At 39.4% G+C, this 18,365-nt stretch overlaps 1 protein-coding gene across 1 annotated transcript; it reads left to right on the top strand.

The window, feature by feature from the left end:
• Positions 1–10,498: 10,498 nt before the first annotated feature.
• LOC307200494 (vomeronasal type-2 receptor 26-like) lies at positions 10,499–16,377 on the top strand (the record flags this gene model as incomplete). The annotated part of the gene is made up of 3 exons (XM_079949032.1): positions 10,499–11,317; positions 11,617–11,833; positions 15,476–16,377. The coding sequence occupies 3 exons, from the start codon at positions 10,499–10,501 to the stop codon at positions 16,375–16,377; spliced, it is 1,938 nt and encodes a 645-aa protein (XP_079805158.1).
• Between the last annotated feature and the right edge of the window lie 1,988 nt (positions 16,378–18,365).

Raw genomic sequence — 18,365 nt, forward strand, 5'->3', positions numbered from 1 at the left:
TATAATATTAGTCTCACTCAGAGAAAATGGACAATTAATTAATTATCATTATTAAATCTACTGCCCAATGTTTAGTATGAATAACTCAAACTAGCTAACAGAAACATTATTTTATTATTTTCAAAACCGAACAGGATTATTATTTCAATTCACTACAACTAAGAAAATTCACAATAGCCAAAACTAGTTGAATACATACATTTCCACAGGAAAAGATTGACAGCAAATATCTCAGGCAGAGAAAGTACCAAAGAATCATTTAACCCCAAGGTCCTTTTTGAAGAGGCAGATAGCACACTATTAATAATAATTAATAACTACACGTTATATGTGATAAGCCAGATGAACAATTTTGTAGTCTTATTACATTTTATGCAAGAACCTATTGCACCATTTCAGTACATTTAAAAAGATCCACAGATCACAGTTGAAAATAAAATTTCACATACTATAATGCATGAAAAAGAAGAGGCAATTTAGAGTCACTAAGTGTTGGGGACAGGTGGACATTCTAGAGATTTGATGCATTTACTGTAAAGCATTATCTAAAAGTTGTACACCAGAAATTTCGACAGAGTGAAAAAATGAAAATTATCAGGGATTTCAGGAGTACCAAATAGAGAATCATTTAAGGGGTTTGAGTGGCAAAATTAAACTTGGAGGAAATAAAGTGGGACATTAAACCCACAAGAGGATAATAAAACATTCAACTTTTAAAGGACACAGTAAGTTTGATTGTGTCAAACCAGAATGAACTTTAGATTGCAATTTTAAAAAGAACAACCAGCACATCTGGCCTCATTTGTTTGTTATCATCTGAAATACCTTGGGGTCTGCATGTTGGTCATTTTATGTGTCATCCACAGTTTCTTTCTCATCTCATCACAATATAATTTTTAAAACTGTTTCCCCCACCCTTTCATTCTTTGCACCTCCTAACAAATAAAGCAGGAATGTTGGGAGTGAGTGAGGAACAAGCCAATGACCAGAGTTAATAGTTGTTAGGGCTACACCTTTCTCTCTGTCTCCCTGTGATTTATTTCCCACCTCCTGCTTTCCCCCATTCCTCTCTCCCTCTCCCTCTCCCTCTCAGCTGTCTCACTTCTCCACATGCTTTCTCCTCCATGCCACCCATATGCTATTAAGCTGAGGGCTACGTGAGGCCCATGGTGTAAAAGTTCTCCACTCCTGAGATAAAGAACTATAAAGCTTGAACATGTCTGAAAATTTGAGTGAAATACAAAAGCTGCCCCATACTCCCCTTACATAATAGAAGCTCTCAGAGGCTATGTATTATAACAAAACCATAGAGCAATTGGATCATGAAATGCTAATGTTTCCAAATCTTCAACTGCTAGTATAGGTATAGTCTAAATATACAGTTATTTCAGTTTTTCATTTTCTTAACGTCCAGACAGCCATGCAGAAGCAGGTCTATTTCTGGTTTTAAACAGTAATCAAAGCTATTTGCAGACAGCCACACTAATAGAAAGAATTGGTCAAATGAAATCAAGGGACATTTCCTTACGATGGGGTCTTATTGGAGACTTGAGAAGGGTGTCTGTTGAATAAGCTTTTGGAGAAAACATAACGCATATGAAACACCATCCCGCCAATGAGGAGATCACCTGGCTCATACCACTCATGTGGAATTTCTACAGGATTATTATTGATGAGCTTAACTGTATGCACTTTGCACACCAAATCTGGGAGCAGCAAAAGCAGCAGCAGCAACATCCTGTACTGCAACTTCACTTGGAACCCGGGAATTCCAGTTTACAATATTAACTGGCTGATCACTGTAAGAACAGAATGCTGCACTAGAAGGGCCTTTGACCTGATGTGGCAGAGCTGCTATTACGTCAGGATCTTATTACTACAAATAGGCTGGATTTGAAGATTATTTGGATGGCATCTGGCATTGCCAATGAGCTTCTCAAAGAGACATCTTCCAATCTTATCCTTAACCTCAACAGCATGCCCTATGCGTGCCTTGAATGCTAATTAGGAAACACTGATTTGAAGCTTGACCTAAACAATGAAAGAAGGAAACTAACTAAAATGACAGTGCCCTGCCTCTCTCTTCTCCCTAATATTAGGTGCCCCTGGAACACTTATGTACTTATAATGATTTCAGAAGTGCTTGTTTAACTGTTTTCCACTGTATTCTGGAAAGCACTAGCCAGATGAGTTGATTATGGTGGTTTTTATAATTACTGGGGAGATAATGACAACTGAATTATTATTTCTTTACTCCATTGTGAGCCATCAATTACAGAACTCCAGAAGTAAATATGTTCAGCAGGTTGTACGTATTACATTTTAGCATCAAGATCTAAAATCCTTGTGATGAAATGATTGCTACTCTCAAAGATACAAGAGGAACATTCAGATCTATTAAGTCTATTTCTTGGGAATTGGGACAATGAGGGTAGAGAAAGTTTTTCTACCCAGAGTGAGGGGAGAATTTAAGGTAGCATTGGGGAGATAGTTCCACAAGCATTGCTGCATGCCAAATTGGGGAAGGAATAACCTTTTGTCCTCTTGTGCACAGTTTGTGTGTTTGTGTGTGTGTGTGTGTTGTGGAAGGTGTGGGGAGCATACAGAGGCTGGAGAGGAAAGCCCTGTTGTGCTAGTTGGATATTCATTTTTTTCCTGGTTTCAATAACAACTGTATTAATTGATGTGGGGTCCTGCAACAGTTTAAACCTCATCGTACAAAGAAAATCACTCTAATGTGAGTTTGCTTGCAAACTTGCATAGTGCTTCTTTGTCCTTCCTCTGTCTTATCTGGGTAAGCTCCCATGGTGCGGGGACTGTGGCTAACAATGCTTCGACCTATGGTGACTATGATCTGTACACTTCAGCATCCTCTGGGCCAAATGTATTCTGCTCTGGTCAGACCTCACCTGGAGTACTGTGTCCAGTTCTGGGCACCACAGTTCAAGAAGGACACTGACAAACTGGAACGTGTCCAGAGGAGGGCAAACAAAATGGTCAAAGGCCTGGAAACGATGCCTTATGAGGAACGGCTAAGGGAGCTGGGCATGTTTAGCCTGGAGAAGAGGAGGTTAAGGGGTGATATGATAGCCATCTTCAAATATATAAAAGGATGTCACATAGAGGAGGGAGAAAGGTTGTTTTCTGCTGCTCCAGAGAAGCGGACACGGAGCAATGGTTCCAAACTACAAGAAAGAAGATTCCACCTAAACATTAGGAAGAACTTCCTGACAGTAAGAGCTGTTCGACAGTGGAATTTGCTGCCAAGGAGTGTGATGGAGTCTCCTTCTTTGGAGGTCTTTAAGCAGAGGCTTGACAACCATATGTCAGGAGTCCTCTGATGGTGTTTCCTGCTTGGCAGGGGGTTGGACTCGATGGCCCTTGTGGTCTCTTCCAACTCTATGATTCTATGGTTCTATGAAATGGCTCTGTTTGGTTGAAGTCTTATCCTCCTTCTCTGAACTCTTGTGACTTTGAAGAATCAGGTGACAGGAAATCTCCCTTCATGCCCAATATGCCTGCGTGTGTATATTTTTTATTTTAATCTACTTTTCATCGCCTTGAACACTCACACAACCTGCCTTCCATGATAGATTTATGACAGCAAAAACTGAAGCTAGCTTTGGTTCTCAATTAATATTAGTAGGGGGGCAAATTCAGAGAATGAGAAAAAAGCCGAGAATAAAATTCCAACTGTTAACAGATAAAATAGAGAGAGGAGGCTTCAAGCTCCCTGATCTAGAGCTATACCATGCAGCTGCAGCATTATTATGGATTAAAGATTGGATAACATTAAGGGATTTTGATGTATTAGATTTGGAGGGATATGATAATTGGTGTGGGTGGCATGCCTATTTAATATATGAGAAGGTAAAGGTCCACAGGGGCTTCTTGAACCATTTAATAAGGAAATCATTATATAAGATCTGGTCAAAATATAAAGGAATACTAGAACCCAGGATTCCCCCGTGGAGCTCACCTACAGAATCACAGGCAGTTAAGAAAAAGAATATGGATGGGGAATGGGCCACATACTGATTATTATTAGAAGGATAACTGGATGAACCTATATTGAAAAAATATGAAGAAAATAAAGGGTATCTAACAGACTGGCTGCAATATTTTTAAATACATCAAAGATTAACCATTGATAAAAAAAGCAGGACTTGCAAAAGAAACATCAAAATTTGAAAAGGAATTGATACAAAGTAAAGGAAAATATATCTCACGGGTATACAACCTCCTATTGGAATGGGAGGTAAAGGAAGAACAAGTGAAAGCTGTAATGGTGAGATGGGTGCAAGATTTGGGCTATAATATTTACATGGAACAATGGGAAAAATTATGGTGGGAAGAGAAGACATAAAATTCTCAGCCTGCTACAATCTCAGGGAAAACACAATGAAGATGATGTATAGATGGCACGAAACTCCAGAAAAACTTGCTAAAATGTATAAGAACAGATCATCTATATGTTGGAGATGTAATAAAGAAATTGGGTCTTATTTGCATATGTGGTGGAAATGTACAGATATTTGTGTTTTTTGGAATAATATATATGAAGAACTTAAAAAATTATTTAAATTAACATTCAAAAAGAGGCCAGAAAAAATTTTTTTAAGCATTTTGTCAAAAGAAATAGGGAAATCGAAAAGAACATTGTTCATGTACGGAATAACAGTGGCCAGAATTTTAGTAGCAAGAAATTGGAAAAACACAACAATACCCAACACAGAAGACTGGCAAATCCTAATGGTAGAATATCTGCAGCTAGCAAATATAAGTTTATAGGGAGGTAATGACCGCTCCCCGCTTAAAACGGGGGGGGGGGGCGCCCTTTGCGTGGACGCGTGCAGCCCCTAGATCTGGAGCGGCCCCAACAGCATAGGCTTGGCTTTGCCTTGCCCCAGGTGGGATACCTGGAGGTCTCTGCCTACCTCAATCAGTTGTCCAATCCCACCTGGGGGAAGTGTTGCCAAGGAGACCCGGCCAGGTAAGGGAGGGATTACCTGCCCACACAATAGAGGGAGGATCTTACCTGGGAATCCTCACTTGGCTCCAGAGCTTCTCCCACCCTACCCACCCTCAGTTAAGGTCTTATTTTGCAGGTTAACTTTTCTTCACAGGTTTTGCAGGTTAATTTTTCTTCACAGGTATGCAGGCGCTGCTACGTTAAGGTGTCTGTTAAAGGGCCGAAAAGGAATTTCCCTGCATTGGCAGGTTTCGCCTTTCCCGTAGCAAAACATCACAACTTTGGCGGTATCAGGCCTTGGGTGGAATCCTTTAGTCCATCTTCCTCTTTGCGGCGGCGATACCAGGGTTCCCCGTTAAAGGGGTTTTTGAAGGGAGGCTTTGGCCGTACGCCGAAAGGTCGTCATTGCTCTCCCCTGCGGCGGCGGCGTAACGGGGGCGGCTATCTCTGCTTGAACATATCTTCTCCAGAGCCGGCCCATCACCCCACACACACACTGGATAACCCGGATGCTCCCTAGGTCCCCGGCTGGGGACTGGGGAGGTAGAACGCCCAATGCCTGAGCCAAGGTCTACCCACATTTGAAATTTAATAAAGTTGTGGCCAATTTAATCCCATAGCACGTTGTCTTGCGACGTTATTCCACATGACGGAGGGACCGCGTGGGATCTGGGGACTCCGCCTGTCCACGCAAAAAGAAATTATATAAGAAATATGTAACTGTGCCGTATAAAGTAATGAATAGACAAAGTACAGTGAGATTAATTGCAAGTCAGTTTTAAATTTCTTTTCTATCAATTTAATAATTGTGTTCAATACCAAGAGTATATATGATGATAATTATATTAATCATCTTATATCTTATAGTGTGGTGGTTTGTTTGATTTTTTTCTGTTATTTGTTTGTTTGATTGTATGTTTGTTTACTTGTATGTACATCTGTTTTTCATAAATGTATTTATTTGAAATTAATAAAGATATATATGTATATTTGAAAAAGAGTTCAGAGAAGGAGGATAAGACATCAACCAAACAAAGCCATTTGGCCCAAAGGATGCTGAATTGCACAGAGCATGGTCACCATAGGTTGAAGCATTGCTAGCCACAGTGCATGCACCATGGGAGCTTAAATGTAATACCTACAATATGTTGAACATATTTACTTCTGGAGTTCTGTAACTGATGGCTCACAATGGAGTAAAGAAATAATAATTCAGTTGTCATTATCTCCCCAGTAATTATAAAAACCACCATAATCAACTCATCTGGCTAGTGCTTTCCAGAATACAGTGGAAAACAGTTAAACAAGCACTTCTGAAATCATTATAAGTACATAAGTGTTCCAGGGGCACCTAATATTAGGGAGAAGAGAGAGGCAGGGCACTGTCATTTTAGTTAGTTTCCTTCTTTCATTGTTTAGGTCAAGCTTCAAATCAGTGTTTCCTAATTAGCATTCAAGGCATGCATAGGGCATGCTGTTGAGGTTAAGGATAAGATTGGAAGATGTCCCTTTGAGAGGCTCCTTGGCAGAGCCAGATGCCATCCAACCAATCATCAAATCCAGCCGATTTGTAATAATAAGATCCCGATATAATAGCAGCTCTGCCACATCAGGTCAAAGGCCCTTCTAGTCCAGCATTCTGTTCTTACAGTGATCAACCAGTTAATATTGTAAACTGGAATTCCCGGGTTCCAAGTGAAGTTGCAGTACAGGATGTTGCTGCTGCTGCTTTTGCTGCTCCCAGATTTGGTGTGCAAAGTGCATACAGTTAAGCTCACCAATAATAATCCTGTAGATATTCCACATGAGTGGTATGAGCCAGGTGATCTCCTCATTGGTGGGATGGTTTCTCATATGCTTTACGTTTTCCCCAAAATCTTATTCAACAGACACCCTTCTCAAGTCTCCTATAAGACCCCATCGTAAGGAAATGTCCCTTGATTTCATTTTACCAATTCTTTCTATTAGTGTGGCTGTCTGCAAATAGCTTTGATTACTGTTTAAAACCAAAAATAGACCTGCTTCTGCATGGCTGGCTGGGTGGATGGACGTTAAGAAAATGAAAAACTCAAATGCCTGTATATTTAGACTATACCTATACTATCAGTTGAAGATTTGGAAACATTAGCGTTTCATGATCCAATTGCTCTATGGTTTTGTTATAATACATAGCCTCTGAGAGCTTCTATTATGTAAGGGGAGTATGGGGCAGCTTTTGTATTTCACCCAATTTTTCAGACATGTTCAAGCTTTATAGTTCTTTATTTCAGGAGTGCACAACTTTTACCCCATGGGCCTCAGCTTAATAGCATATGGGTGGCATGGAGGAGAAGGCATGTGGAGAAGTGAAACATCTGGGAGGGAGAGAGAGGAATGGGGAAAAGCAGGAGATGGGAAATAAATCACAGGGAGACAGAGAAAAAGGTGTATCCCTAACAACTATTGACTCTTGCCATTAGCTTTTTCCTCACTCACCAGCTTGTGACTCCCAACCTTCCTGCTTTATTTGTTAGGAGGTACAACGAATGAAAGGGGGGGGGGAGAAACAGTTTTTAAAATTATATTGTGACGAGATGAGAAAAAAACAACTGTGGATGACACATAAAATGACCGACATGCAGACCCCACAGGTATTTCAGATGATATCAGAACAAATGAGGCCAAATGTGCTGGCTGCTCTATCTAAAATTGGAATCTAAGGTGCATTCTGGTTTGATAAAACCGAACTTGCTGTGTCCTTTACAAGTTGAATGTTTTATTATCCTCTTGTGGGTTTAATCTCATACATTTTCCTCTCCAAGTTTAGTTTTGCCACTCAAACCCCGTAAATGATTCATTATTTTGTACTTCTGAAATCCCTGATAATTTTCATGTTTTCACTTAGTGGGAATTTCTGGTGTACCATTTTTAGATAATGCTTTACAGTAAATGCATCAAATCTATAGAATGTCCACCTGTCTCCAACACTTAGTGATTCTAAACTGCCTCTTCTTTTTTGTGCATTATAGTATGTGCAATTTTATTTTAAGCTAAGATGTGCTGTGGATCTTTTTAAATGTACTGAAATGGTACAATGGGTTCTTGCATAAAATGTAATAAGACTACAAAATTGTTCATCTGACACATAACCTGTAATTATTAATAGTGTGTTCTCTGCCTCTTTAAAAAGGACCTTGAGGTTAAATGGTTCTTTGGTACTTTCTCTGCCTGAGATATTTGCTGTCAATCTTTTCCTGTGGAAATGTATATATTCATCTAGTTTTGGCTGTTGTGAATTTTCTTAGTTGTACTGAACTGAAATAATAATCCTGTTTAGGTTTTGAAAATAATAAAATAACGTTTCTGTTAGCTAGTTTGAGTTATTCCTAGTAAACATTGGGCAGTGGATTTAATTGTTATCATTAATTAATTGTCCATTTTCTCTGAGTCATACTATTATTATATCCTAATCATCAGTGACTTCCAGCGAAAATCAGTGTGTGAGGTTGATGGTTAATCATTGATGAGTCATTGAAATATATGCACATAGAGAAACTTGGCTTAAAATACCCATTTCCTAAATGAACTTCAACCTAAAGGTTATCATTAGGCTTTCAACCTATGAAGAGTAAGACGTAGTGAGGAAATACACATATATTATTTCATACTATCTTTTCATTTTAAATCACCAATAGAATATGATTACCAACAAAAGGGATGCACTGTAGAACAGAATGAGAGGCTTAAAGCATCCAAAAGACAACACGCATTTGTGTAATGAAACAACTTGCTAAGGGAAAACTGGGAATGAGAGCAAAAATATAACACTTTTCCTTTACAGAGCAGAACATAGCTCAGCAGTACAGCACAGGCTGTGCATGCCAAAAGTCCCAGGTTCATTCCCTGGTTTTTTAAAAATATGATTAGGAAATATCCTTCTCTGAAACACTGGAGAATAGCTGGCAGCCTGTAAAGAAAATACTGACATTGGTGTGCTGAATATGAAGCAGCTTATCACATTCCTTTTATGTACACCTCTGGGTTTCAACCTATAAAAAGCTGGATTCTAAAAATACACACAGAGGTCCAGTACTGGAGGAAGTTTTGCAGGTTCAGGAACACTCCAAATGTGGTAATAGTTCCAAAAACTGTAGCACACTTCAGTAGGCATTTGTAGCTGAAGCTCAATGGTGATAAAGAACAAAATGGACAGCACTCATGAAGTGAAATTCAAGACAATCTATCCATTCTCTATAGACATCTCCACAGTCTATATCTGCTGAGAGATTAAAAATCCGATTTGAGCTACACACTGCTCAAAACGGGCCTATCCTTATGGAAGCACAATCCAGTAAAATGGAGTCAGGGTGCATTTTCCTCCTTTGTTACAGGGCTTCATTAATGACTAATTATGCCGGTTGTACCCTATATGTATACTCTGACAGCTTAATCATAGTTCCAGTTACAGATAGGTAGCCGTGTTGGTCTGCCATAGTCAAAACAAAATAAAAAAATTCCTTCCAGTAGCACCTTAAAGACCAACTAAGTTAGTTCTTGGTATGAGCTTTCGTGTGCATGCACACTTCTTCAGATACACATCTGAAGAAGTGTATCTGTGTATCTGAAGAAGTGTGCATGCACACGAAAGCTCATATCAAGAACTAACTTAGTTGGTCTTTAAGGTGCTACTGGAAGGATTTTTTTAATTTAGCTTAATCATACTGATTAGAGTAGACCACTACCGAGACAAAACCACTTTGTGTACTGTTCAAAAGTCCCATGAAATAGCCAGCCACTTTATTTGCAGCGTGGTGACCAAGTTTTACCAGCACATCCTGGCCTTGGTGTTTGCTGTTGATGAGATCAATGAGAATCCCAGGATCCTGCCCAATGTCACTCTTGGGTTCCACATCTACGACAGCTATACTGATTCAAAGATGACCTATCGTTCCACTCTGGACCTGCTCTTTAAATCATATCGCTTTGTCCCAAACTACAAATGTGGCATTCAGAATAACGTAATAGGAGTAATCGGAGGACTTGAGTCTGATATTTCTTCACACTTGGCAGATATCTTAGGTCTTTACAAGATTCCACAGGTAGGATTTGAGTCTGGGGATAAGAGGGATTGCCTTTAATCTTCCACTATAATTCACTCTCTTTCTCTCTTTCCAGTAGGAACTTGAATGGGGAAAGTAAAAGCTGAATTGTGTGGAACTGATTGGGGGGTATAAGATGGATAATCAGAGATGTGAATGATAAGGGCAAGATGGCTTTCTGAATTCTATTAAATTAACTCTATTGTATGTAAGGGGATATGAGTGAGCAAAAGTGGGTGGGTGTGTTTGTCTGTCTCTATAAAATAATGGAGAGTTTTGCTTAAATTGTTGGAAATTTATAGGATTTCAGTGTAAAGGGGGAATTAATAAATGTAAGGATTATGGATTGCTGATTCCACTCTAAAATGTCTGGTTGTTGTTTTAGATTTCATATGGTTCATTTGAACCAGCAGCCATTGATCAGATAAAGTTCCCTTCCTTTTACCGCATGGTTCCCAACGAAGGCCTTCAGTATCAGGGAATTATCCAGTTACTTCTGCATTTCAGATGGAAATGGGTAGGGCTCATTGCTATAAATGACAAAGGTGGAGAAACATTCTTGCAGACCATAGAGCCAATACTTTCCAAGCATGGAATATGTTCAGCATTCACAGAAAAAGTTCAGAAACATTTATATTTCTCAGGTAATGTACTTGAAATGGTTGATGACCTACTGAATAATTTGCCAACTTTCATGCTGAGCAGGGCCAAAGCAGTTATTATATATGGAGACAGTGGAACTGTTCGATGGTTGGGAGGTGTTATAGGAACACTCAAGATACTTCAACAAATCAGTCCTCAGTATAAAAAGATGTTATCTCCAGAAAAGGTTTGGATTACGACAGCCCAAATTGATTTTACCTTGTACACTTTTCAAAAGATTACAGAGGTTGATAGACAAATGTTCCATGGTTCTATCTGCTTCTCAATTCATGCAAAGGAGCTTCGGGATTTCAAAGAATTTCTTAAGAATATAAATCTTTCATGGGCAGATGAAGATGGTTTTATCAATGATTTTTGGGAACAAGCATTCAGTTGTTCACTTTCAAACTCCACTGTGTCAACATACGCATGTACCGGGGAGGAGATGCTGGAGAGCCTTCCTGCGCCATTTTTTGAAATGAGCATGACTGGCCATAGCTACAGTATCTATAATGCAGTTTATGCTTTGGCACAAGCCTTACATATGACTTCCTCAACTAAAACCAACTTCAGAAAAATGGAGGGTGGAGACAAGCTATTTTATCAGAAAGTGGAACCCTGGAAGGTAATGTTTATGTACTGACAGTTCTGTGATACCAGTATTCCATTACCAAAGCAATTTCTAGAGAAAATGAGCACCCAGCTCTTCTCATGCTTTTAAATTCCTCCCTTCTTGCCAATAGGTGATCCTTTCCAATGATAATGTTTATACTCTAACTTATCCTCCATTATTCTTTTTGAAAGTTCTCTCGACAGCAACTTGAACTGAATTTAAATTGATTCATGATTTTACACTCTCTTCCTTTGTCAGCTACTGAAAGTCAGAAACTTTGAATTGTGAATTCTCTTTCACTTTCCACCTAGCTCCATTCATTTCTTCAAGGAATGTCATTCAACAACAGTGCTGGAGATGAAATTACATTGAATGAACATGGAGAATCGGACGCTGGATTTGATATTACAAATTTGATCACATTCCCAAATAAATCCTACGTCAGAGTCAAAGTGGGAAGGCTGGACCCTCAGGCTCCTCTTGGCAAAGAATTCACCATTGATGAGGCCAGAATTGAATGGCACAGAAGTTTGACTCAGGTGGATAATAACGCAATTATTATTATTATTATTATTATTATTATTATTATTATTTACTTATACCCCGCCCATCTAGCCAGATCTTCCCAACCACTCTGGGCGCTTTCCAACAGGTTATTAAAAACAAAAAAAGTTAAGCATTAAAAGCTTCCCTAAATAAGGCTGCATTCAGATGTCTTCTAAAAGTCAAGATAGTTGTTTATTTCCTTCACATCTGAAGGGAGGGCATTCCACAGGGCGGGTACCACTACTGAGAAGGCCCTCTGCCTGGTCCCCTGTAACCTGACTTCTCGCACTGAGGGAACTACCAGAAGGCCTTCGAAGCTGGACCTCAGTGTCTGGGCAGAATGATGGGGGTGGAGACGCAACTTCTTGAATTCAGGTATTCACTGTCATCCAGAAAATGATATGAAGTATAAACAACTCCCCACTTATGCACAATTTATTTGCATATGTCTGCATACTTGTGCAGTACGGGTAACCCAGAAGTGTCAGGAAAGAGCTGGAAAGTCCTCATGGCTCACGAGGAGACTCTCCCCATAGCCCAAAAGAACATCCTCTTAGGCAGTGGTTTTTTCCTGGAAAAATAGGTGCCAGTACTCATCACGAAGTTGTTACAGTAAGTGCCACACTTTTTAACAACACAAAAAGAGGTGCCGGTTCATACCCTTGCGTACCCTCTTGGGGGGGGGGAGCACTGCTCTTAAGGCTCTAGAAAGGGTCTCCTTGAAAGCCAGAGGCACAGTGGGGCTTTGTTGAGGCTTCTCAGCCTCCCCACCTGATGGGCTCTGGGGAGGATCGCCTCATGAGTCATGGCAACTCTGCAGGATGCTCCCCACTTACATGCATTTCACTTATGTGTGTGGAAGCCCAAAACGTAGCCCCCCCCCCCAATTTGGAGAGTCGCTTGTAATTTTAAAAAAGCATTTCATAACATAATGCATGATTAAAATTGAATATCAGTGTAATGCCATATTTTATGGGCATATTGTAGACATGGCTTTTATATGAAAGGTGAATATTTCATTGGTGGCAAGGTATCATTTGAAGAACTCTCTTTATGCACATGAGCACGCCCAACTCCTTAAGATCCATATTGGTGGTTCTGCTTTTTAGGCTACTCTTTAAATGAATTATGTACATACACAGCTACTAGGGACAGGACTTTTTGTGGTGGCTCCTGGTCTATGGAAATACTTCCCTTGAGATGTTCATTTGGCTTTGTCACTGTTGTCCTTCAGAAATAGGATGAAAATGCTTCCGTTCCACCTGGCTGCTGGTATAAGCTGATTTATAGGTTGTAGGTTGTGTTTTATATAATATTGTTTTATTGAAATTGTATTTGCATATGGTGTATGTTTTTTAGCCACCAAGAGAGGACATTGCCTGATAGAGCAGTATAAAAAGGTATAAAGAAATAAGGAATGACAACAAAATGTTGGCAGGGCCTAACATGTATTACAGAAAATAGATGTTTCCTGTCATTACTTTATGTGAGATTTATGAGTCAAGCCTTCAGTTTGTAACATTCAATGACATACAAATCTAGTTTATAAGACTGAGTATAGAACTTTGAATCTTTCTGAGTTTGAATACAGAAGGAATGTGCCCCTGTGTACTATTGCTTAAAGCATGATAGATATCAGATGGACGAAGAATTCTACAAACTATTTAATACTAAACTCTTCCCTTAACTTTATTCAATGCTAAATTTCCAATATCTTTGGATAGGTGCCACCCCTTTCAGAATGTAATGGCATCTGCCAACCTGGTTATGGGAAGAAAAAGAGAGAAGGAGAGAAATTTTGCTGCTATGATTGTGCTCCATGTCCAGATGGGATGGTCTCAAACGATAAGGGTAGGACATGCTATTTCATGGTAGACCAGATTGCCCAAGTTACTGAAGTAAAATGTGAGAGACTGTTTTGCAAGTTTGTTATAATTAACTTGGCACATTTTTTAAAATTATGTTGTTGTACATTGTTCTCAGTGTTCATTTAGGTACCGTTTCTTCATATTTCTGTAACAGTGGTACCTCGGGTTAAGTACTTAATTCGTTCCGGAGGTCTGTTCTTAACCTGAAACTGTTCTTAACCTGAAGCACCACTTTAGCTAATGGGGCCTCCTGCTGCCGCCGGAGCCCGATTTCTGTTATCATCCTGAAGCAAAGTTCTTAACCCGAGGTACTATTTCTGGGTTAGCAGAGTCTGTAACCTGAAGCATATGTAACCCAAAGTACCACTGTAGTCATCTTCAGGAAAATATTGCGCATATAATACATTTTAACACAAACAAATTCACAGCGTAGTGTAATAATGGCTGAACCTGTGATTTAGAATCCATAAAAGGAGCTTCCATTGATGGTATATTTAATTTCTGGTATTGAGATAGAAGAGGAATATTGGATAAACCATGAAACTCAATCCAACCCATAATGGAAAAGCTTCCAGCTGAAGTCTCAGACACATTGCAAAAATCAATTGCTTTGTGTATGAGAAAGTATTCTGAAAAACACTTATGATCCAGAGAAAGAAATGCATGCAGTGGAGACATTCTTACTAGGATCAAATGTCAAAGAGGAAGGGGACCTTCAGAAGCGATTATGATAGTTAAGAAGTTTCCAGCAACTGAAGAGGAACTTGGGTTAAGAAGACATAAAAGAGAGAAAGTTCAAGTTTTGCAAAGATTGTTCAGGATGATAAAAGGAGGCTTGCCCAAGACAAAATATCAAGTACCATGGGAATGCTTGTACATTTTTGGCACATTTCAATACACTAGAAAGTGGACTTATACTTGGAGGATAATGAATTGTTATTTTGAAATCATTCAGACCAAGCATGTGAGAGAAGAATCACATGGGACACAGTGTTATGGAAAACATGGGCAAGACTCAATACATATTGACAAGGGATGAGCACCCCGGCAGAAGCTATGGTGGACCATGTTGCTGGCTGTGTCCTTCCTTTCAGCTTGTGATCTGCCTTGGAACAAGAATGAGAAGTTATGAAAGTCTAAGTAGAGATAAAGTGGGAATCTATATAAAAAAATAAACTTATGCAGCACAGATCAGCCAAACTAGTACAACATGTAGGGATTAATATTTCAAACACAAACCAGTAATTACATAAGAATCACTATGAGCATCGCATAAAGATTTTATGGCATTAACAAGAGGGCCAGTAAAAATGCCGTTATTATTCAGGATTAAAAAATAAGGGATCAGGATTTTCTAGTATTAAAATGTATCGGGCAATAGCAATACTCAGAATCGACCCACTGAAATCAATCTATGTATTTATTTCATATTACTTAAGTCTATTTATTTCAGTGGGACTACTTTGCGTATGATTTGGTGGGATGGCACTCATTCTACAACCTGTAATTGCTGATTAATATATGGAATAAAGAACCTATGGTATTTAAAAGCAAGCTATGAGGGAATGCTTGTACATCTAGGACAAACATGCTGCTTCTGTTGAAAATTCCAGACTATGTGCAGGATTTGTAGGAATCTTGGGCAGAAAGGTATCAAAATTTGCATGGTGAAATATAATGTTTGGTGGACTGCTTCTGATACAGATTTTAATATTCGGAACTATTCTGGTTCAATATTTTGTTAACTTCTTTTCAGATTTAGAAAATTGTGGAAGTTGTGCAAAGGATCTATACCCAAACAAAGGCCAGGATCTATGCATTCCTAAGATACCAAACTTCTTAGCTTTTGATGAAGTGCTGACCATTGTTTCAACTTCCACTGCACTTTTATTGTCCCTGATCACAGCTCTGGTGCTGGGCATCTTCATTAAGCATCGGGATACAGCCATAGTCAAAGCCAACAACAGAAGCCTCACCTACATTCTCCTCATCTCCCTCCTCTTGTGTTTCCTCTGTTCTTTGTTGTTCATTGGTAAACCTAATAAGGTGACCTGCCTTCTCCGACAAACGGCTTTTGGCATCATCTTCTCTGTGGCCCTCTCTAGCATCTTGGCCAAAACTATATCAGTGGTTTTGGCATTCATGGCTACTAAGCCAGGATCCAGTATCAGGAAATGGGTGGGGAAAAGATTGGCTTACTCCATAGTCCTTTCCTGCTCTAAAACTCAAGTAGTGATATGTGCACTCTGGCTGACAATCTCTCCTCCATTCCCAGATTTGGACATGCACTCAATGAGGGAAGGAATTATATTTCTATGTAATGAAGGGTCAGTCCTCATGTTCTATTGTGTTTTGGGTTATATGGGTTTCCTGGCCATTGTCAGCTTCACTGTGGCCTTCTTAGCCAGAAAGTTACCTGACAGTTTCAATGAAGCCAAGTTCATCACCTTCAGCATGTTGGTCTTTTGCAGTGTTTGGCTCTCTTTCATTCCAACTTACCTGAGCACCAGAGGAAAATACATGGTGGCTGTGGAGATCTTCTCCATCTTGGCTTCCAGTGCTGGATTACTGGCTTGCATCTTTTCCCCTAAATGCTACATTATTGTAATGAGGCCTGAGTTAAACAACAGAGAGCAATTGATACGGAGAAAGATATAAATGACAGAAGTTTTTTGGGGGTCTTAGGCTACCTGGCCTTGCTGACAATTAACAGTCTCATTGCACCTTTCCTAGTCAGGAAGTTGAAAAAAATGTAAATAATAGAAGGAATCATATTATCATTTATGTTTTTGTTATTCCACATACGAACATATGTTTTTCATATGAATTGGGACTATGTGAAGGATTGAAACTGTGGATACGATCCAACATCACTTTCAATAAGACATTTGAAGCAGATCAGTCTAGGCACAGGAAAAATTCTGGAGAGCTTCAAAATAATCTACACATAGGGTGAACTTCTTGAATCTCTACACTTCTTGAATCTCACACCTGAGTAGACACAGGATGAATTAAATGACTGGTTTGGCTTTAGGGAGTGCTCCAGGCTCTAAGATCTGAAGTATCTCTGAAAGAAAAAAATCACACAAAGCATGAGACCTTTCTCTACATACCACAACTTTCTTTACACCAGGAATAGCCAATCTAATACGCTCCAGAAATTGTTGGACTAGAACTCCTATCAGCCTACCACTGACCACTATTATCAAGGATGAGGGTATCCATAGTGCAACAATATCCAGAGGGAACCATATTAAATGTTACTGATTTACACTAGTAGGGCAAGCCTTTCAGTCTACTGAATTACATTTCTTATCTGAGTGAAAGACTGGTGGCAGGGAGCTTCTCAACCATGTCAGATTGCCTCAGGTCAGATGTGTTGTTTCGAAAGTGGTTAGACACTATTAACCAGTGTCCCTACCTCCTGATAACGTTAGAACTCTCTCCAGAATTGTTTCCAGTATGCCGTTAGTGTGGTAGCAAACAATGTCCAATACATCTTACATAGGTGGAAGAGTGTAGAAGCTCCCAGTTGTAGCAAGTTAGGCAAGTGGGGAAAGGATGGGGTGGGTTCAACTCTAAAAATATTCTTAGGAAGGGATTTTTAGGAAGTGGATTGATGCCTGACCATAAGTGGGTATTATTATTGTTATTACTTGTGGATGTCAAGGATTGGCACGGAGTGGACTAGATGACCTGGCAGGTCCAATTCTAATCTTTAATTCTGTGATGTGACAAATACGATGTGACAAATTGTCATCCCCTACTGCTGATGCACCATAGACTCCAAAAGCACTGCACAAGTGATTTTCTCCCCTATAATTATTAAAATTACCATAATCAATTCTCCTGGCCGAAACTCCAGGGTGGAAAAAAGAATCAACGAACAAGTCTGACATGATTATAAATTATTCAGTGCTCCATATACAGCTGTAGTAAGGGGGTGGGGAGACAGGCTGGGCTCTGTTACTTGTCAGTTATCAGTTTCCCTCTTTTAATCTATAAGTCTTGAATCAAATTATGTATTTGAGGCATGTATCTTATTTGGCACCCATGCCATTATATTGTGACAGAGTTTGAGTTAACAATAAGTTGGGCACATGTCTGTTTAAGCACTGTACCAAATTGACAGTGTCAACTGCCCCCAAATCTATATTATTTGAAGCAGGTGGATGACAGTAATAATTGTAGAGGGAAATAGAGGAGTCTATGCATAGAAGGATGTTCCTCCTGCTGCTTCTGCTGCTCCCCAATATGGTGTCCGAAGTCCAAAGTGTTAAATGTGCAACATTTCACCCTATTCATGTTCCACATGAGTGGCATGAGCCAGGTGACCTGGTCATTGGTGCAATAGCATCTCATATCTATTACATAGTCCCCAAATTTTCCTTCAAGAAACACCCTTTTCAAAGCTTCATTGGCATCCCAATGTAAGTAACCGGTACTTAAGGTTATTTTATTTATTGTTTATACATTATATCTGACTGAAGAAAACTTTGATTGATTTGGCAGGGAAATAGCATTAGAACTTTAGTTTTTAAATGAATTGGGGGGGGGACTATTAGAAATCTCCATGAACATATGCTATACACATACTGTCAGTTAACATTAAGCGCTTTTTTAATCCAATGTTGTAAAGACAGAGT

This window comes from Podarcis cretensis (genome assembly GCF_951804945.1).
Source record: "Podarcis cretensis genome assembly, chromosome: 13".
In the NCBI taxonomy this organism is placed as follows: Eukaryota; Metazoa; Chordata; class Lepidosauria; order Squamata; family Lacertidae; genus Podarcis; species Podarcis cretensis.